Raw genomic sequence first — 22,072 nt, 5'->3', positions numbered from 1 at the left:
CAAACCTATCCGTAAATCTCAACAGCTTTTCATCTCCTTTTATGGGCCCAGAATGGGAGAGGCTATTTCCAAGGTTACATTACCAAAATGGCTAAGGGACTGCACACATTTCATCTATTCCTTCAGTAATGAACCTATGCCAAAAGTTAAAGCTCACTCCAGTAGATCTATGGAAACATCTGTAGCCTTCCATTCCAGGGCTTCCATGGATGATATCTGCACAGCATCTACTTGGGCTAAGCCTCATACCTTTATCAATCATTACAAATTGGACTTGATCTCCAGAGGGAGAGCTTCCTTCGGCTCAGTGGTACTCAGGAATGTTCTTCCATAATAGCCGTCCATGGACCTCAATGCAGCTTGGGATTTTGTCCCTTCAGTGATGAATGGAAAGAAGATTAACAGCATCAGATAAAGAAGTTATGATGTTAAGTTGTCCCATCTCACCTTTGTTCTTGCTGTTTGGGTTCGGAGCCAATCCTCGACTCTGACTCTGCCTACTTCTATAGCTTGAGAGCTGTTTACTGTCTCCAGGCTAACCCTTATCCCAGAATGCCCAGCGTCAGCTACCCAGATCTCGTTTGTTGCTTAAGCTGCGAGGTTGCTTCGTTACTGGCTCAGGCCTAGTATAGTTTTTTTCTATTATTCTTGTTTAGTCTTCAGAATTTAACAAGTTTTTGTCTACATAGTTCTTTGTATCCCCTTATCGCCTTTTCATGTGTGTTGTGCTGGCCTTTCTGTTTCCCCTGAACTCGTTTAAATTAGAGAGCTCCCTTCCCCCACCCATTAGGACGGCCATTTAAGTTAGAGGCTCTCCTCTTTTCTTTTTTCTTAAAAAAAAAAAAAAAAAACTGTTTGCTTCTTTAGTTTAGTTGTTGAAAGATATGTACTGGATAACAGCTGATGTTAAAAGCTTATATACAAGTATCAGACATGAATACGGTCTAAGAGCTTTGAGAAGATTGTTGGGAGATAGTCCACAGTCTTTCTATATTATGGAGTTAATGGAATTTTGTTTAAAAAATAATTATTTTTATTTTGACGGTCAGTTCCATCAACTAAAGGGTACAGCAATGGGGGCAGGTTTTGCCCCTATGTATGCAAATATTTTAATGAACGCCTTTGAGCTAGAGTTCTTATATCAAATGGTTTTTTTTAAAAAATATGTAATTAAGTATTTTCGTTACATTGACGATCTGATTTTTATATGTAAAGGGGGAAGACAGGAAGTATATAATTTTAAGGAGAATTTGCAAAAAAATCAGTTTGGGCTGAAATTTGATGGTTTTCAGTTAGGTGAAAAAGTAAATTTCTTGGATCTAACTTTGGAAGGCAAAGAGAATGGTAAAATTGCCACTAAAATATATCGAAAATTTGAAAACGATTTACATTTTCTAGATGGACATAGCTATCATCCTTCACATCTTATGAAATCTTTACCATATGGTGAATTTACAAGGTTGATGAGATTGTGTAATAACATTAAAGATGTGGAGACAGAATTAGAAAAAACTTTCCAGTTATTTATTAATAGAGGCTATGATGTAAAAGAAGTAAAATCGTCCTTACAGAAAGCTAAAGAAAGAAGAGATAGAGAAGGAAGACCATATTTACATTGGAGACAAAATCCAAAGGGGCCAGATAAAATATATATGGTTTTAATGTATGATTCAATAGCAGAGCAAGTGAAACAGGCTATACAAATGTATTGGCCTTCTTTATTCAAGTATAAAGATTTATTAGAAATACTTCCTAAAAATGTGACATTTTCCTATAAAAGAGGTAGGAATCTTGAAGATATGTTGGTACATGCTAGATGATATAGACCACAAATCAATTTAAAAGTAGAGATGAAATTATTAGGAACGTACCAATGTGGAAAATGTATTTCTTGTAAATATGTCGGCCAAACATTTGAATATATAAATGGTAAATATTTTAAACCAAATGGAAGGTTTTCTTGTAACACAGAAGCTGTGGTGTATGCATTAAAATGTCCATGTGGGCTTTTTTATATAGGAGAAAGTAAACGTGCTTTTAAAGTTGGACTCCAAGAACACATAAGAGACATAAAGAATAAGAAAAAAGAAAGTCCTCTTGCAATGCACTTTAAAGAACATCACAATAGTGAACCAGAAGGTTTGTCAGTAACTGTTTTAGAACATATAGTAATAGATAACAATGATGAAGTGATCAAACACAGACTTTTATATAAAGAAACTGTTTTTGTATTAAAGTATGGGACAATGACACCTAGTGGTATAAATGTGGACTGCAATTGGAAAGTTTTTTTATGAATTGTTAATTGTTTATTTAATTGATTGTTTAAAATGATATAATTATCTAAGAAATGGTTTTGCATTCATTCTCCTTGAAGGCGTGAGCTGAGGCGCTAGGTAACTGTCAATAAATCAGTGTTGGATCTTTCTTTTGGTCGTTATATTTGGATTTATACTTATTTTTTATTTTTTGTTGCTATCATAGTTGTTAAAAGATGTCTAAAGTGGCCCAAGTTTTCGGCTTCAAAAAGTGTGACTTATGCTGTCAGAAATTGTCTCTGACAGATGGGCACACTAGCTGTGTTTATTGTTTAGGGGCTGTGCACCTGCAGGACTCTTGTGCTATTTGTCATGCATTTAATCCTAGGGTCTTGCAGGAGCACCAAAACAAATTAATCCTTCGAGGATTATTGAAACCACAGGATTCCTTGGCTAAAGGTTCTCAGCCAGTGAAATCCACTGTCTGTCAAGCCGTTGGCTCCATCTTCGAAACTGACCCTTGGGCTTGAACAGCCAAGTTTGTCGGTGCCGACTAGCATCGACAAGACAACTCCTCCTTCGGCTCCTACTGCTATCTTGGAGCTGTCGGAGCCACAAGCGAGCAAGGTCTCCTTCATTGGAACCGATCCGCTTGGTGCCACAGTCACCTTTACTAGAAAGTGAAGGCAGTCATCGCTCTTCATCCCACTCCTCTCGATCTTCTAGGTTATCATATCAGGACGTGGAGAGAGTAGTCAGCAGGTTGCTTAAGTCACAGGCTCTTGCGAAATTACTTTCCAGCCCACCTCAGAAGGTTGCGGCTCCATCCACCTCTATCTCCATTCCTCCTCCGACTACACTTAGTTTGGAGTTAGAGACCATGGACACGCTGATAGTAGAACCGGCCAGACCGATCACCTCCTCTTCTGTTCCGACATCGGCTCCAATCACCTTGATTGTTCCGTCCATCTATGGATCTGGGCGCAGAGGTTCTCTCTGCTCCGAGAGGGTGAGTGGCATCGGACCCTTGTCCGACCCTGCTCTCCCTCTCGGAGCTTTGGCGCAGGTGAGCTCAGCTCCTGCATCGGTCTCAGAGCTGTCACCCTTGATGCAGAGGACTCCCGTTTCTTCAGAGCCGGAGCTTTCTTTGCCTCGGGGTCAGGACACCATTGATGTCATGCGGAGTGTGCTGTCCCCTGAAACAGCCCTACTATCAGCCTCATCAGCTCCATCCCTTGTGGTGCTTGTGCCAATCTCTGCTCCTCTGGCCCAGAAGTGTGGGGAACCTATGCCCCAGGACACCCCATTGTGTGATCCCTCTTCTTTCTAGGCCTTCCCTGATCACTCAGAGCAGTCTCTCCAGAAGAAGTGCAAGAGGAAGCACCTAGACTCCCCTGAGTCTGTCACCTCAAATTCAGACCTGGATAAATCAGAAGGGTACCCAGGCCCCCTTCGGAAGTTTCCTTTTTGGACATCATTGAAATGCTTGGGCAGAGGGGTGGTTGGTCTTCCCTAGCCCCTACCCGAGGATGAGTCTGTATACCTGGAGGCATTCGGTTCCTGACCCTCCACCTCCTGGGTGTCTCCACCTTTCGATCCACTCATATCTGTAGTGGCTCGAAAGGCTTGTTCAGCTCCAGATTCTGTGGAACCTACTCCGAGGAGACCAAATAAATTCATAACAGCTCCCCAGGACAAACAATTTCTCACTAAAGGTGTGCCAGTTGATGCCATGGTAGTAACAGCAGCCACTAAGAGTTAGCAGAAACTTCTCTGTCCATCCGCCAAACAGAGTGTAGGACGATGGACAGATATGGGAAGCAAATGTTTTCCTCAGCGACCTTCTCCATAAGGTCCCTGAATTATCTCTCTCATTTTACACGACTTCAAATGGATCTTCTAAAAGAGCTTGGAGATACCCTACAAGATCCTACAGCTGAGGGATCATCAGCCAAAATAGCTTCCCATTGTGACTCTTAATTCAATAGTCAACTCCTCCATGAGGCTTATTTCCTATGCAGCCGATGGAGCGAGCAGCGCTGCAGGTACAGGAGTGGCTCTCAGGAGACATACTTGGCTGTGGCTGTGTCAATTTGCTGAACCCTTTCGAGTATCCTTCACAAATACTCCCTTTGATGGCTCCTCTCTATTTGGGCCTCAGGTGAAAGGCATGCTTACCAGGTGTGAGCAGGAAGGCAAGACTCTCTCTGCCGTGGGAGTCCATTTTTCCACTCCTAACAGACATCACAAAGGTCAGAGGGGTGGAAAGATGTGGTTTCGAAAATCCCAGGGACCCTTGCCTGACACACGTTGTGATTTTTTTCCCCCGGGGCAGAGGGGGAAACAACAATGGCAGACGCCACCCTCGTGGCAGAGGGGGATAGCAAAATCAGGGTGACAGAGAAACTTTCTCTGCCAAACCCTTCCAGCATCCTTGACTGGTTACCCAATTGCTCACCTCTGGAGGCAGTTGGAGGAAGACTTTCGCTGTACCCAAAAGCCTGGCAAAATATAACCGAGACAGATGGGTACTATCTATTATATCCGGATGTTACAAAATTCCCTTCCATCAATCCCCTCTAGAGTAAAAAAAAGTACATCCCAGATGTGTCCCACCCAATCTAAGGGATCAAGCAGTCCTACAAGTCTCAAAACTGCTAGAAAAAAGAGTCCCCGCAGACCAACTAGGATCCTGAACTTAAAAATTCTTTTTAATACCAAAAAAGACAGGGGGCTTGGAGACCAGTACTGGATCTCAGCAGATTGAACCAATCTGTACAAAAAGAAAAGTTTCGGATGGTAACACTGCAGTCCATTCTCACCTTTCTGGGTCAGGACAATTGGATGTGCTCTATAGATCTTCAGGATGCGTACTACCGTATCAAAACGGACATACATGCCAGGAGATTTCTTCGTTTCCGGGTAGGGGCCAGTTATTACCAGTTCAGAACTCTGCCCTTTGGCCTCACTACAGCCACCAGGGTGTTCACCAAATGTATAGCAGTAGTCACGGCTCACCTGGGACATCAAGGATTCCAGGTGTTTCCCTATCTAAATGACTGGCTCCTCACTGCTACCACCAGGCATCAATTCTTAGAGGCACGGAATTGTACAATATCAACCTGCACCCAACTGGGCATTACAGTAAATTTGGAAAAATCTGCTTTGTTGCCCTGTCAATCTGTTAGACATATAGGAGCAGAATTAAACGCAAAACAGATGTTTGCAAGGTTACCTCAGGAAAGAGTTTTCACTATTTGCCGAATGTCTTTTCTAATGCAGAGCAGAAAGATTCAAGTCAGACATGTCCGGCAAGCTCTAAGCTCCATGGCAGCTGCCATTCTTCTTGTTCCATTAGCTCGTTACCACATGAGAATCCTTCAGTGGCTTCTTTTCATGCAGTGGTCCTTCCAGGAACTACCCATGTCTCACATGATCCTGATTACAGAAACATGCAAAACACTCCTCTCTTGGTGAATGGTCTCCCCACTGGTGTCTCAGGGCATACCTTTCATACAACCCCCTCTGGTAGCCACAGTGACCATGGACGCCTCCCTGATAGGGTGGGGGGGCATTATCTAGGCAGGGCAGTCCAAGGCATGTGGCAACCTCATGAGTACCATCTGCATGTCAATGTCCTAGAGATGAGAGCGGTGCTCCTAGTGTTGCAATAGCTTCAAGACTCTCTTCCTTCTGGGACTATTGCGATCCAAACAGACAACATGTCAGTTTTGTGGTACGTCAACAAGCAGGGCGGGACCAGGTCCTACCCCTTGTGTTGAGAAGCCCTCAGACTGTGTCAATGGGTGATTTCCTCCCAATGTTTTCTGACAGCAATGCACATCCCTGGGAAATCCAACGTTATGGCAGACAGGCTCAGCAGGGCTATCCTCATGCCTCACGAGTGGTCTCTGAATCAGGAAGTTGTCTATCTGATCTTCATCAAATGGGGCTAGCCTTGCTGTGATCTATTTGTCACTCCCCTCAACAACAAATGCAGCAGCTACTTCTCCCTGCTTCCTCCTCCAGGACAAACACCCAGGGACGCTCTAGTCCATGAATGGCCTCAGGGACTCCTTTATGCGTTTCCCCTAATTCCAAGACTCATAAAGAAAGCAAAATCATTGGGTTGCAAAATGATCCTCATTGCCCCCTATGGGCCTCGACAGATATGGTTTCTGTTCCTGCACCTCCATCTCCTAGACCAGCCTTGGATTCTGGACCCTGTGTCAGATCTTTTGAGTCATTAGTCAGGCGGGTTACACCAATCCATTCAGACTCTCAAGCTCACAGCTTGGTTACTCCACTTCCTACCTTAACCAGGCTCCCAAGTATCTCCCCAGCAGTTCATGATATTGTTTCCTCTCATAAGTCAACTACGAGAAAGACTTATGCTAACAAATGGAAAAGATTTTCATACTGGGCAGAATCTAGAAACTTAGCTTTTCAGCCCCAGTCCATCAAATTCTAGAATTTCTAGCAGAGCTTTTTCAGTCGGGTGCGGCTGCTGCTACCATCAGGGTACAACTGGTTGCCATATCTAATTTTCATATTTGAATTCTTAATTGTAGCATAAGGTCTCATAAGCTCTGCAAAGCCTTCATGAGAAGAACGTCTCTTTTTAGACCCCCCAGTGAAGGATCCACCTCCTCCTTGGGATCTCAGTTTAGTTTTGACTTATTTAATTCTGCCTCCCTTTGAACCAGCCGCATCATGTCCCTTAAAATTTCTTTCTTGGAAAACACTTTTTCTGGTTGATATTGCCTCAGCTAGATGTGTTTCAGAACTCCAAGCACTGTGTTCGTCCTCCATATATGGTGTTTCAGAAAGATAGAGTTTCTCTAAGAACCAACTCATCCTTCATACCAAAAGTCTGATCAGAAAATAATTTAAATTAATCCATTGATCTCCCCGTCTTCTTTCTAAATCATAGCAGCAAGGCAGAATACAGTCTTCACCAACTGGAATGTGCATAGACAATTACGTTTTTACCTCCATAGGGCTAAAGAGCTAAGAAAGTCAGACCAGTTATTTTTCTCCTATGCTCACAATAAGCAAGGCCTTCCAGTTTCTAAGGTGACCTTATCCAAATGGTTATCTGACACCATTGCCTTTATTTATCATTTAAGGCATAACGATCTACCAGCAAAACCAAAAGGTCATTCTACTGGAGCATTAGTCACTTCTGTAGCCTTTCACTCTAAATTGCCCATAGACTCAATTTGTGCAGCTGCCACTTGGGCAAACCCTCATACCTTTATCTCTCATTACAAAGTCGATGTGGGCTGCAGGAGCCGGGCTTTCTTTGGTTCCACTGTTCTGAAGAGTCTGTTCCAATGAGCCACCCCGGGTATTTAGGTTCTTGGGACGCCATCCCAAAGAGCAAGAACAAAGGCGAGATGGGACAACGTAACATAAAGAAGTTATGTACCTACCATAACGTTCCATGTTAGTTGTCCTTCATCTCGCCTTCCTTCTTGTGTCCCCTCCTCCTTCCCCCTTCCTGGAGGATTGAGAGGAGTTCACTATGGTTTCACTGGCTGATTTCCTTTTTCTTGGTTCACATGCCAGGTAAACTTTTGACAGTTTACTCTGATCTTTTATTTTGGTAAATCAGTTTTTAGGTTACTGGTTACTTTATATGTCTAGTGTGCACTATTACAAACGAAATCTGGGTAGCTGACGCTGGGCATTCTGGGATAAGGGTTAGCCACGAGCCAGTAAACAGATCTTGAGCTATAGAAGTAGGCTGAGTTGGAGCCGAGGATTGGCTCTGAACCCAAACAGCAAGAAGGAAGGCGAGATGAAGGACAACTAACATGGAACGTTATGGTAGGTACATAACTTATTTTTTTACCATAACGTTCCATCTGTGTTGTTTATCTTATTTCATTCATCAGTTCCACCCTCCTTCCCCTTCCAAAGGTTCCTGGGAGATGCTTTGGGTCTAAATGGTGCCCTAGGGTATTTGCGCATAAGTGGCCTCTGCTTTACTTTTCTTTCTCTAGCAAACTCTTATCAGAGGTTATGGGGAGAAGGGCATTCTGGGTAGAGACGTAGCTCGAGAGTTTTTTTGGCTGGCACCAGATTGGTAAAAAGGCCAACATGGTTTTGAGGGCTCGGAACTGAACCCATCAGTGATGAATGAAAGAAGATGAACAGCATAGACATAACTTTGGATGGTGTGGGGTTCCCTTTGTCTCCAACCATCCTTGTCCAATATGCTGATCTAATTTCACTTTCTCAGTCTTCCTTTAACTCAGTCGAAACCTGGCTTTGCAATAACCAGCTTATAACTGAATCCACATAAAACTAAACTTACTTTTCCTTCCCAAAAATCTGAACAACCACTTCTAAAAAATCTAAAATCCACTTTCTCTCAACATTACACCTATCACAGTCTAATCTTCCACTAAACTACTTGGTGTCATAATAGATGACCAATTAAAATTCGGCCTACATGTTAACAACTGTATCAGGAAAACTCACCAAAAACTGGGTCTCATTTTGAAATAAAATGTTCCTCACTAACAAAGTGAGGATATCCCTCTCACATGCTTATCTACTACCAAGCTTAATGTACAGCTCCCAAATCCTCTCAAACCTTAACTCATCACTCCTTACTAAGTTAGAATCTACATATAACAAAGTCGCTAGATTCACAGCAAACCAAAATTATAAATCTCATTACGGTCTCTTACTAAAAATATTACACTGGCTGAAATTTCACCATTAGCTGCTCTTCTCCCAACTCCTGGTTATCCATTCCATATTATGTCAGCCTTCCTTCCCTCTCAACCTACACTACCTGAGCTCCTACTACACCCCTTCCAGGAATCTTCGAAGCTCAGGACAAAGACCTACTACAAATCCATCAACCAAAAAATAAAACTAGCTGTAACCTTTACAGCTATAACCCAGAAAAATCATGGAACAAATTCCCATGGGAAATGAGAACTATCAGCAGTGTTAAAGGATTTAAATCTGCCACAAAAGAATACCTGTACTGTCAATGGTCCTGCCACTGTACTCACCCTCTACAACCTATTTACTGTCCTGTTCCTAGTGCAGCACTCTTACCTGCATTCTTCCAGTGATCTACATTTCTGCCTTACTTGCACGTCTCACTTTCCCACTCAATCTAACCATACTTTCACTCTCATGTCACTTCTAGTTGACATACTCTTACTCTCATAACCATACTCCTACTCTCATATCACTTCTTTTACTGTTATCTTACGGAGTCTCATATCTCAGTATGCTAAATTTCAGTCACAATCCTATCTGTAATCAGTATGGTTACTTGCTTCTTCTTGAAAACTTAATAGTCTGTATTTTATAGAAATTCTACTTGAACATTATAAATATGTTGTATAATTAATTATTTCTGGAGTTTTTTTCTCCAAAAGTGTTTTATATATATATATATATATATATATATATATATATATATATACACACATATATATACACCTTAAGTAAAATCTTTTCTTGTATAAATAACTATGGAGCTTTTCTCCCTGGATCTCTGCTGAAAAAGGGCCATCAGCCCAGTCGGACAAACCCAGTCAACAAATGTAAAATAAATCCATCTCTCTCCTAGTACTTTTTGGAGAGAGGCAAGAAAGTTCTGAAGTTTACCTGTACATCAGCTTTTATACCAGCATGCTTTCATGCTTCCTTGGGGCACACAGGGCATGTGGAGGGCTACTGCAACAGTGATCTATTTGAACATCTACTGTTGTGGCAAGTTTGCTTACACAGCTGTAGTTTACTGGCAGTTTTTTTTAAATACTGGTTGATAAAACTGAGAAAGTTTATGAAAACCTAAATGAGAGAAGAGGAAATCTAGGAATACCGGCTACTTTTTTGCATTGCTTAGGTTGCATTCAGTTTAAGAGCATTCTTATGTCACTGATAGACATGTTCACAAGCAGCTTTTTTATACATTCTTGTGCATCATCACAGGTCCGCAAAAAGGAATACTGGCCTGCAATATATGTAGAATGAATACAGTTATATATTTAATCCAAACCTGCCCTTTGTGTTTGTGTTATTTTTAATAGGGTACAATGGCTATTCACTGGACTAGAACATTTATCTTTAATTGAACAGTGATAACGACTAAATCTACATCTGTTTAATGTCTTCTTTTTATGATCATTAATTGCAGCCTTCAGAACTTTGAAGTTGGGATATCTCTTTATGTATAATCTTGTGCAGTTCTTGGGATTTTCCTGGATCTTTGTAAATATGACTGTACGTCTCTTTATCCTAGGACAAGGTAAGTATTTTAAGTGTTTTAAAGATGTAAATTATTGAAGTTGTTTAGCAATCTTTTACTTTAGTGTGTATATGTAACTTTCCCAATACTTAATTGCTTTGAAACAGTGCTCATAAAGGATCTGAAGCACTAGTCTTTGTATATTTAACATACTACTTTGTGGCTTTTGGCAGGTTTGCTTCACTATGAAGGAAAAAATAGCCCCACTTTACTGGACAGTACAAGTTAAACTGGGGGGTAGGGTGGTTGGTGGTCCGAGACTCTCCTCTTCTTTTTTTTTTTTTTTTTTTTTTCCTGCAAGGGCAGAGCAAGTATGGTCTTCTGTTGAGCAAGAAACAAAAGTACAGACATACAGGTATTTCAAGCATGGGCATTAATGCCCTTCTAGCTTGCCAATATACCATAACACTTGTTCCCATAAGTGTCCAGGCTGTTTTTAAAAATATCTAAACCAGTACTTGCTTTAATGTAATTTGGTAGTCTGTTCCATGCATCAGCTACATTGTCAGAGAACCAATTAGTACACTTCTCATGCCTATAGAATTTTCTACATAGATTGTCTGATTTTCTAGTATTTTTTGATAACCCCAAACATCCCCAGAGGTAGCTGTCTCTAAATGCCCTATATACTTGAATAAGATCTCCTCTTAGATATCTGTAAGAAACACTGTACAAGTTCAGATATTTTAGTCTTTCATAAAACCTTAAATTTTAACATCCGTGGATGCCCTTGGCATATTTCCACTGTACTATTTCCAGTTTACTCCTGCTTGTTTTCTTATAGGGTTTTCATATTGTTATTCCATATAAGTTTGGGTCTAATGTAACTATCAAGCATTGACTTTATCATTTTATTTTTTATTTCCTAGACTTTATAAATCTTTTTATACAACCTAGAGTTCTATAACTATCATTAGCCAATTGGCTGATATAATTAGAAAAAACTTAGTTCAGTCTATCCATGTACCCAGGTCCTTAAATTAGTCTACAGCTTCAATCACTGTGCCCTGTATTAAATATTCAGCTTTCAATTTGTCTCTCAAGTCTTATATGCTTAGTTTTTGATATATTTATCAGCATATTATTCTCCTGTGCCCAAATAGTCAATTTAGTCAAGTTATTTTGCAGACTTGCCTTATCTGTAATACATGTTAGTTTACCCATTTAGCAGAAAGCAGTGTAGGCAGTCCTGTAGGCTTGAGTACTTACTAGATGTTTTTATATGCTGTTATGGGTTTCTTCTAATTTTATCGTGCTATGCATATACGCAGTCACTACTTATTTAAACTTAGCTGCACCTCTGTCTTTGGCAGTTAGTGTAATACATCAGAGTAAGAGAGTAAGAGATGCATCTTGTTCACTTTTGAGAGAATAAATGAATAGTACAAGTGGTTATCATCTAACATGAACAAATACTGATTTTAATTTGGTGATGTTTTAAACAACTGTAATCTGTACACAGAATTCTTATTTGATGTCTGATGCATGGAACTAGCCAATGATGCTGCTGCTGTGGACCTTAACAGTTCAATGAAGAACAGGTAAAAACAGCTGAACTAGAATGATATGTAGGTTTCATGCCTTGGAAACAACTGGCAAGCTTCAAAAGTCTGGAATCCCGTACACCTTAACACTAACTGTTTGGTTAACACAACAGTCAGAGTTAAGATCTCTTCACTACTTTCTTGCCATCTCTTGGGCTTCACAGGAGCAGCAATTGGCTAAGAGCTAAGTTTCTGGCAGTTTAAGTCCCTGTTAGACAGCCCCTCCACGCAGAAATTATTGCCCTTTTAAGAGAAATATTTATTCCATTTTTCAACTAAAAATGGTATTTCCCCTTTAAGAAACAGACTTTTTTTCACAACATTGGAAGTTTTCTGTCAGGGACTGATTTTTAAGTTACAGGCGTTTAGTAATGCAATTAGGGTTAACTTTAGGGTAACTTTGTGAAAAAAGTACTTTTGTGTAAACTTTGATTTTTTTTTCAGACAAGAATTTGCAGAGAGATGGGAGAGAATGCATGTGTCAGTGTAATGCTTATGCTCAGTTTGTGACAACCTCCCTGCCATATACCTTTTCTGTCAGTGTGTTTTGAATGCTTGAAGGTCTTGACAGGGAAAGTGTTTTAAATGTGCTGCTTGTAAACACTCTGTGACAATATAGATTTTGACCGACTTGCTTCAGCAGTGCTTGTCCACTTTTGGTTACTCTTCCCCAGCTACAGCATGGTTACTTACACCACTCTGGTTCTTTTGCTGTACCAAGAAAGATAAAAATCTTACGAAGGAGTTCTTGCTGCTATTGTGGACTCTCTGTGCTTCACGGAACAGTGGGTGAAAATGCTGTGGCCATGTTCCTCATTCTACTCACTCCTCTCTCCAGCTTCCCTTGTCTTTTCAGCAGCCATGAACTGTGGGTCACCCATTTTCTCTTTGACTGTTGCTGTCCGATATGGGCAAGGACAAACCATCTTCTGTTAGTCTTTGGAAGACAATCTGGGAAATCCTTATCTAGGTAACTAGGGCAAAAAAACGTTAGACTGGTAGAGAACTCTTCCTGGTCATTTTTCTGCTACTAGAACTCCTGTTACGAAAAAATTAAAAAATAAACATTGTCCTCCTGAAAAAGTAATTCGTGCTTAAAAAATGAGTTCCTTACCTAAGCAAGACTGGCATTACAGGCAGTGAATACTGGTACACAGAAGCAATTATAAGGGGGCTTACCCGGTAAAATTCCTGTAGAAGATGGATCGGATGATTCTTTCTTTGACAGAAATAGGACTACTACTTGCATGTTCCCATGCCCAGCTCTCTGATTGTGAGGAAAAATGTTAATTCTTAGCCTTCTGTGGAGGACTTTTTTAATCCGGCCATAGTTAAAATGAATGAGGTATTTTATAGGAACATATAGATGTTCTCCCAGAACTGACAAGATACTGTGGCTTGTTAAAAATGGATATATATTGTATACCTCATTCCTATCCCATTCCTCCTGTTCTGCCAGCTTTGGTGGGTATGTTGAATGCTGCCTGTAGTCATTCTGATACCCACAAGCTATAAATGGCATTCCAAATTAATTCCTCCAGCAACACCATTGTATCAGCAGTCACGCAAACTAAATTAGGCGTTCTAATCGACAGTAGTCTAAAATATTGATCTACACTTATCACAGTCCGTCAGGAAGACACGCATTAAACCAGGCTCACTGTGTAGAATCAAGCCCTGCATTACTGTAAACTCAGACAGGGATATAGCCTGGACACATCTACTTTCCACTCTACTGTATGCCTCTCCTATCTTCAAAGACCTAAAGAAAACTGACTTATCCTAGTGGGAATCTTGTTAATAATAAAATAGCAAAGTTCAGTTCTAACATACCACATAGGTATCACCACTGCTTTGTCTTGCACCAGTTAAACTGACTGGACCAACCTTACCACTTAACTTGCACTCATCTCACCACTGCTCACAGAATCAACCTGATAAAACCCCTGCCCTTCAACAAATGCTCCAATTTTATTCAAACACCTGTCCTCTCTGATCTTCTAGCAAATCCTGAGTACAGGTCTCCAAATCCAACAATAAAGCTGCTGATTCTCCAACTACATCTCTAAAATATGGGATATCATCCTTCAGGCTATATTAACCGCAGTTAACCCATCTCACTATAAAAAAATTCCTGATTTTTTCAGCAAAAACTGCCTTTACTTTTGTACCAGTCCAGGCTAAATCCATTCCTTACCTACGGTAGTAAACTTCATCACTACTATATCCCTATCTTCTGGACTTTCTACCTCTCCACCTTTCCTTTCTACCTTATTCCTTTTGACTACCCTGCTAACTGCCATTCTCTTACTACCCTGTTTTCTCTATTTTCTATTTTAGTACAATTCCCATTTGATTATGTTCCACTTGCAAAGTTAATAATCAATCTACACTCTTACTCATTGTGAATTTACTATTTGTATATTGTTTGCCATTCAGTGACATTATATTGTTAACTTATGTTTTGTTACAATTGTTTATCTCTTGTTCAGCTTGTTAAAATATTAACTTATGCTTTTTTTTTTTTTTTTTTTTTTTTTGCTGTGGAGCTTTTTTCACCAGGCCTCTGCTGAAAATGAGTTTCCGGTATCCGCCCAGTCAGACTGTCCCAGTAAACAAAAGTAAATAAAATAAATGTTTTGCTCTCACTTTAAATCTCATTCAACAGTGACTCCTCCCAAGTCTCCTGCTGACAACAGCTTGGTCCTTCCCACACATCCTTTGCCTGATGACAAGAAAGGAAGATTTTGGGCCGTATAGGAAAGAGAAGTTTGGTGGTGCTGCGGTAGCATTGTCGCCTCACAGTAAGACGTTGTCCTGTTCAATTCTCAGCTAGAGCGTCTTGTGTGGAGACATGCTTGAATGGGCATACCTTCATTGAAGGTTGTGCGTCAGGGCCGGCAACTTGGCACATAAAAATCTACTGCCAATCATTAGCGGACCGGAGTTCCGCTGTGGTGACCCCTAACTGGGAAAAGCCGAAAGACACAAGACAATAGGAAAGAGAAGTTTTATTCTTCCACTTGAGTCCTTACAGTTCTGAATTACCAGGCATGTATGTGTGGAAATTTATGTTTTGCATTGTAGATTGAGGGAATTGGCTACCACGCTTCCTACAGGAAGCTGTTTGGTGTTAAAAAAAAAAAAAAAAAAAAAAAAAAAAAAGTGATCTGATGTCCTATCTCGCTTTCATTCTGTACTATTTGGGTTTGGAACCTATCATCTGTTCTGACTCAACCTATACAAAAGCTCGAGGACTTCCACTGGCTCGTGGCTGTAACCCTATCCCATCATGCTTAGGGAAGACTTACCCAGATCTCGTTTGCTGCTAAACAAGATCTGGTGCTTCCATTAAGGCTCTGGCTAAGTGGAAATATTTTTCTTCACTTTTTCTTTAAATTGTACTCATAACTGTTGTAAAGTTTTTCTAGAGTGTTAGTAGGTTAGTTTGAGCTTAGTCTTCGCTTAATTGTTTTCTGTTACCTTTGGCCGTTGTTTCTTCCTCTAGGCCTTGTTTTCTACCTTCCAATCCCAGCTATGCTTACAAATAATTATCCAAGCTCATTTAAGTTAGAGAGCTTGGAAGTAAGTTTTTCAGTTTTGGTTTAACTCTACTGTTCTCTCCCCATGGTAAGCTCGTTTAAGTTCGATGGCTACCATTGTCCTGTTTAACTTAGCGGGCCCTCCATTTTCCCTCTGTATATTTGTTCCTATTTAAGGCAGGCTCGTTTAACTTAGAAAAATGCCCCTTTGTTTCCTAGTGGAATTGGAATTGGTATTTGTTGAATATGAAAAAAAAAATTTTTTTTTCTATTTCTGTGTATTTAGTAGTTGGTAGTTACTGCTGTTGATACATAATGTCCAAGGATCCAAAAGAATCGAAACCCTCTGGGTTTAAGAAATGTGATAAATGTAACCAAAAAATGTCATTGACTGGTCATACAAGCTGTGTATATTGTCTAGGTGCAGTCAATCTTCAGGAATCGTGCCTTTTGCCATGCTTTTAGTCAGAGTTTTGCTTGAGAGGAAGAATAGGGTAATTTTAAGAGAATTATTAAAGACCCCTCTTCACAGAGGCTATCAAAGAAGATTAGAGTTCGGCAGAAACTCAAAAATCCCTGTCTTCTAGATCTGAGAAGTCGGGGAAGAGATATACCCCTCTACTGTTCATTCAAAGCCGACAAAAAAATTGGCAAGAGTCATCCTCGGACCTGAAGGCTTTCAAGCCCGAAAAGCCTTTCTGCTCAGTTCCTGCTGTGGTTGGAATTTCACATTTGGAGCCGGTACCCAGTTTCGGGTAAGGAGTTTCTTAGCAAGTGTGTCCCAGTAGATGCTGTGGTGGTGGCAGCCACCAACAAGGAACTTTCAGAGACATCCTCGTCTGTCCATCTGCCGAACAAAGTGTCTCGTATGATGGAAATATGGAAAGCACACCTTTTCTTCAGTGACTTTTGCTTTCAGATCACTGAAATACCTGACTCATTTTACTAGGCTTCAGAGCGATCTCCTGAAAGAGCTAGGAGATACCTTTCAAGGTTTTGTATCTGCGAGGGTTTCGGACAAGGTTTTCTCTTAGCTCTCCACCTTAAATTCAGTGGCCAGCTCTTCATGAGGCTCATCTCTTATGCAGCTGATGAAGCGAGTAGGGCAGCGGGTACAGGAATTTCCTTAAGGAGTGGTACATTTAGGAATATTTTCTGCTTAAAAACTTCAGCTTTGGACGGCTAAGATTTAGCTGTATTCAACTGGACATATAAGACAATAAATACCTTTTATCTGCACATTTTTCAAATAATATGGCATTTAAATTGAGTTATTGTGTTACATTGAATATTAACTGAACTGGAAGTTTTGACTCTGTTTTGTCAGTTAGTTCCCCACCCACCCTCCCTGTTTTTTGTTTTGGTGTTAATCTTGGTGACTTTGAAACCGCCTGCCCCTCTTGTAAGTTTGTGTTTGGATACTCCTTCTGGGCCCATCTCATTTGCTCACTCAACTGAGTGCAGTGAGATCATATTCTGATTTCAGGCACTCCTACTGTGTACAAAGAGAGCATCTGGTAAAGAAAAAAAAATGTTTTAAGCTTGTTTCCTGCCTTTTCTGTAAGTGGTCTAGACTGTTTGTAGGCTTCTGAGCCCCCAAGCCTTTCTGTTTTGGAGGGAAGCCTTCTAGCTTAATTTTGTTTCTTAGAACTAGCCAGTTTTCTAGTTTCAGCACTCAAATCTGTTTCTTTGAACTCAGCACTTGTTCAGAACTCGTAAGCACTAAATAAGTTGCAAATTACTACAGCACTCAACTTCCCTCACATGTCTAGAGGAAAGCAGTTTTTAGTACTTAATAAATAAGCACCTATCCAGGCATGTCTAAGGGTCAACTCCCGGTGATTTCTCCTGCCTACCTGATGAATCTGGGCATCTTGGGGCAATGCAGAAATTGCCTCACGTACAGACAACCCTCTCCTCCTACCACCCAACACTACAACTTGTGAGAGATGCACTTATATTGCCAAACTGGAAGCAAAGCTCTCTTCACCCAAGACTGGACTAAACAGTCAAGAGGAGAAGGTAAACACTTGCACCACACCACACTCATCACATAGTCCCTCAAAACCTACACCACCAAAACACACACACAGAAACAGAACACACACCTACATTCGTGGAGGCTCTCAATAAAAACCTGCCCAAGCATCAGGGATCGCCAAAGCAGAAAGGCAAGCAAACTCCACCCCCCAACACAACCCAAATGAGACATAGCCCACAAACTCAGTGTGCCACTCAACCACAGCCCATAAGGCATAACAATGTACCCAACACTCTAGTCATAGGGGACTCTATAGTCAGGCACACTGATGTTCCACTCACCATGCTAAACAAGGAGAAAGTTACTTTCAGCTGCCTGTCAGGTGCCAGGATCTGCCACATAACGCACGCACTCAGGTCACTCCACAACAAGTACAAATATGACACTGTCATTGTCCATGTTGGTGTGAATGACCTGAGACGTACCTCCCTGGACTACATGAAAAGAGACGTGGAGAAGCTCTCCGATCTTGTAGCCCATGCAGGTATGACCCTGGCCCTGAGTAGCATCCTGCCATCACCCAGAATGATGCCACAGTACAAGGACAAAATGATTGACTTCAACAATTGGCTAAGCTTCTGGTGTCATTCTAAGGGGATCCAGTATTTGTCTGCCTGGGAAGACATGATCGACAGACCATGATGCTTTGCCAGAGATGGCTTGCACCTGTCACCCTTGGGATTCCGGATACTGGCTAAGGCTCTTGCCATCCCTATAGTGCCTTTTTTAGGCAAGGTTTAAATAACAAATCCACCACCATAACAGGTGCAAGCAAGCAAAATCTGAGGGTAATGCTACTCAATGCTAGAAGTCTAAACCTCAAAATGCAATCACTCGAGGCATTTCATAAAATGGAGAACATAGACATCTGTGCAGTGACAGAGACCTGGTTCAAAGCTCCAGAGAGCACCCGTACATTACCAGGCTGTAATTCATACTATACCTTTGGGCCACCTAACCCAGAACGAAGCACTAAAGGTGGAGGCGTGTCCATATTCATTAAGGATATCCACACCTCCAGGCTAGTTGAACAGCATAATGCATCCGAGATTATCCAAGTGCAACTAACTCTGGGCAAGACCGCAATCCAAATTGTAGCTTGCTACAGACCCCCCACCATGCCCCAGGATTCCCACTCCTCATTTCTTGATGCACTGGAAAGTATTAGGGTACAACCTAACACCCTAATAATGGGCGATTTCAACTACCCCACCATTAACTTGGAAAACTACTCATGTACCAACTCTTGTGCTCAACGTTTTCTGGAATTCATAAATTCCAATGCCAGGGATCAGCTTATTCACACCCCCACCAGGGGCAGTAATATCCTAGACCTGGTCATTACCAACATGGGCAACCGGTGTTCCACACCAGAGGTCAATTCCTCTTTGATCAGATCCGACCACAAGCTAATCACCCTAGACATCCACATCCCGCCCCCACCCCCAATTAGGGAAACTACTGTAAAAAACTTCTCCAAAGCCAACTTCTCACTTCTTAAGACAGAAGTGACAAGCTTCATGACACCCATGCAGACAGACAATAGAGTTATGACTGCTGAATCTTACACAAATGCACTTTATAAGCACTTACACGAGTGCGTGGATCATGCTATCCCTAATAGAACCAAGATGCTATCCTCCAAAAAAAAGGAAGCCGATCTGGTGATCCTCTGCCATAAACAAACCCTACAACAGAAGAAAGAAACTGTTGCAAAAAAGAGTAAAATCCCATGACTGGAGGAACGCCCTGGTCAACCTCAGTAAGAAGCGGAGATCCGTCATATAATCCTCCAAAGCTAGTTACAAAAACAAAATTGCCACGGACTCTAAAGACAACCACAAAGCATTCTATAGTTATGTCAAGAATCTCAATGGCAACACTCAGATCTGGTCTGAGTTACAGCACAATGGCACTAAATATACAGAACCAACTGATATTGCCAACATCCTGGCAGATAGGTTCAGTGCTAACTTTTCCCCCCTCACCCCCTAGAGTGCCCATCTCTATACCGGAAGAATGCAAAATTCCTGTAATCACGGCTGCACAGGTAAAAAACACACTCCAAAGCCAAGAACACAGCATCTATGGGACCTGACAATATCCCAGGCTGCATTCTACACGAACTACAGAATGAACTGGCACCCTACCTAAGTACCATGTTCAGTCATAGCCTCACTTCTGGCTTTGTGCCCACTGAATGGCACACCGCGATGATTATCCCACTCCACAAAGGTGGAGCCACGACGGACCCCGGGAACTACCGCCCCATTAGCCTGATGAGCCTGGTCTGCAAGGCCATGGAACAAATTATCATGGAACTCATAAACAAAGACATTGGTAATCTCCAAACTCTGGACCCTACCCAGTTCGGATTTGTAAAAGGCAGATCATGTCTCCTAAACCTGATTGACTTCTTTGAAGCAGTCACCAAAGCCATAGATGAGGGTAAGGTGGTTCACATAGCTTATCTAGATCTCGCCAAGGCTTTCGACACCATCACCCACTCTGGAATTCTAGATAAGCTCACTAAACTAGGTATAAATCCCTATGTCACAAGATGGGTTGCCAACTGGCTCACGGACAGAACCCACACTGTGAAAGTAACAGACTCCAAATCCGACTTCAGACCAATGACAAGTGGAGTACCACAGGGTTCAGTCCTGGATCCTCTCCTGTTTGGTATCTACTTCTGTGAAGTACAGGCTAACACAGAAGGTCTTTGGCTAACAAAGTTTGCAGATGACTGCAAATTAGGAGCCATAATTGAAACTCCTAACGATGTGGACATACTACAAAAGGGTCTCACTGAGACAGATGCCTGGTGTCAAAGCCATGGCCTGAAGCTCAGTGCCAAAAAGTGTGTTGTCATCCCCTTTGGTAAAAACTCTGTACCCATGAACTACCACATAGCTGGTAGTCTACGCCGAAAATGTGATGAGACCTTGGAACACAGGTGGACAGTAGTCTCTTCTTTGATAATCACATCGCCACAGTGGTCCGGAAATCCTTCTTTATGGCTCACCTCATCACAAAAGGTTTCTCATCCAGAAAAAAAGAGGTCATTGTTCCCCTCTACTCATCACTCACTAGACCCATTATAGAGTACAATGCTCCTTTTGGTATGTACCTCACAAGACTTCTACAACAACTGGAAAGGCCACAGAAATACCTCACAAAGCAGATTACTGGCCTCAAACAGATGCCCTACGCAGACCATCTCAAAAAACTCCAGCTTTACTCCTTCGCATATCGCCTACTCAGAGGTGATCTCTGACTAACATACAAAGCTATGTCAAACCCAGAGCTATCGGACATGCTCCACTTAAAGAAATCCCAATCCCTTCAAGCTACACACTCTAGGGACCTAAACCTTATCACCACAATAAACAGAACATGCTGGAGGGATAGATTCCTGTCCCAGAGACTTCCCATACTCTGGAACAGACTACCTATCTATGTCAGAGCTCCTCATTAGCACTCTTCAAGAAAAATCTTGATGATTGGATGGGAGATAGAAAATTTACCCCGGGGATCACTTCTGTGGCTCTGCTCGACAGGGGAAAATTTACCCCGGGGATCACTTCTGTGGCTCTGCTCGACAGGGGCACAGGAAAATAATTTTCTTGGGTGGCGAAAGCCAGGTTACATTTTTGGCTAGGCTTATATAGGCCCTATGGCCAATAGCCATATACCCTCCTATGAGACATTCCTGGATGCACTTGTGTGATTTCACGGAACCCTTTAAATCTTCCTTTATTAATGCCCCTTTCGATGGCTCATCCTTGTTCAGGCCTAAAGTTAAAGACACTAACCAGGTGTGAACAGGAAGGAAAGACTCTCTCTGCCATTGGAGTCCATTTCTCCCTACCTACCAGGCCTTACCCCAAAGGTCAGAAGTGTGAGGGGGGGGGGGGATGTGGTTTCAGAAATCCCAGAGAGCTTTCCAGGACACGCGTGGTGAAATCCTTCCCCAGGGGCAGAGGGGGGAAGTACCAATGGAAGATGCTGACCACGCAGCAGAGGGGGTCCGCAGAACCAGGGCGACAGAGAATCCTTCCTTGGTAAGCCCTTTCAGTGTTCCTGAAAGGAGGCCCGTCTGTCCATCTCTTGAGGCAGTTGTGGGTCACTTATCTTTGTACCCAAAGGCCTGGCTAGAAATTACAAAAGACAAATGGGTACAAACCATCATATCCAGAGGCTACTCCATTCCCCTTTCTGCCCCAAAAATGAAAACCATCCCAGATGTTTCACCCAGTCAAAGGGATCAGGCAATTCTAGAAATACAAAAGTTGCTAGACAAAGGAGTCATCCAAACAGTCCCCGCAGAACAGATTGTATTCGGAACTTACTCAAGGTTCTTTTTAGTTCCAAAAAAAAAAAAAAAAAAAAATGGGACTGGA

The 22,072-nt window shown here is 41.8% G+C and overlaps 1 protein-coding gene across 1 annotated transcript in view; it reads left to right on the top strand.

The window, feature by feature from the left end:
• The window catches only part of HACD3 (3-hydroxyacyl-CoA dehydratase 3), a 1,036,541-nt gene that overhangs the window by 611,900 nt on the left and 402,569 nt on the right, over nucleotides 1–22,072 (top strand). Inside the window, exon 6 of the mRNA XM_044076349.1 lies at nucleotides 10,432–10,542. Within this exon, the coding sequence (XP_043932284.1) occupies nucleotides 10,432–10,542 (111 nt within the window). The remainder of the gene's footprint in view (nucleotides 1–10,431; nucleotides 10,543–22,072) is intronic.

This window comes from Protopterus annectens, chromosome 7.part0, assembly GCF_019279795.1.
Source record: "Protopterus annectens isolate FY-2018-M chromosome 7.part0, PAN1.0, whole genome shotgun sequence".
NCBI lineage: Eukaryota > Metazoa > Chordata > Ceratodontiformes > Protopteridae > Protopterus > Protopterus annectens.
Note: the sequence above shows the minus strand (reverse complement) of the source record. Positions and strands in the feature narration are given on the sequence as shown.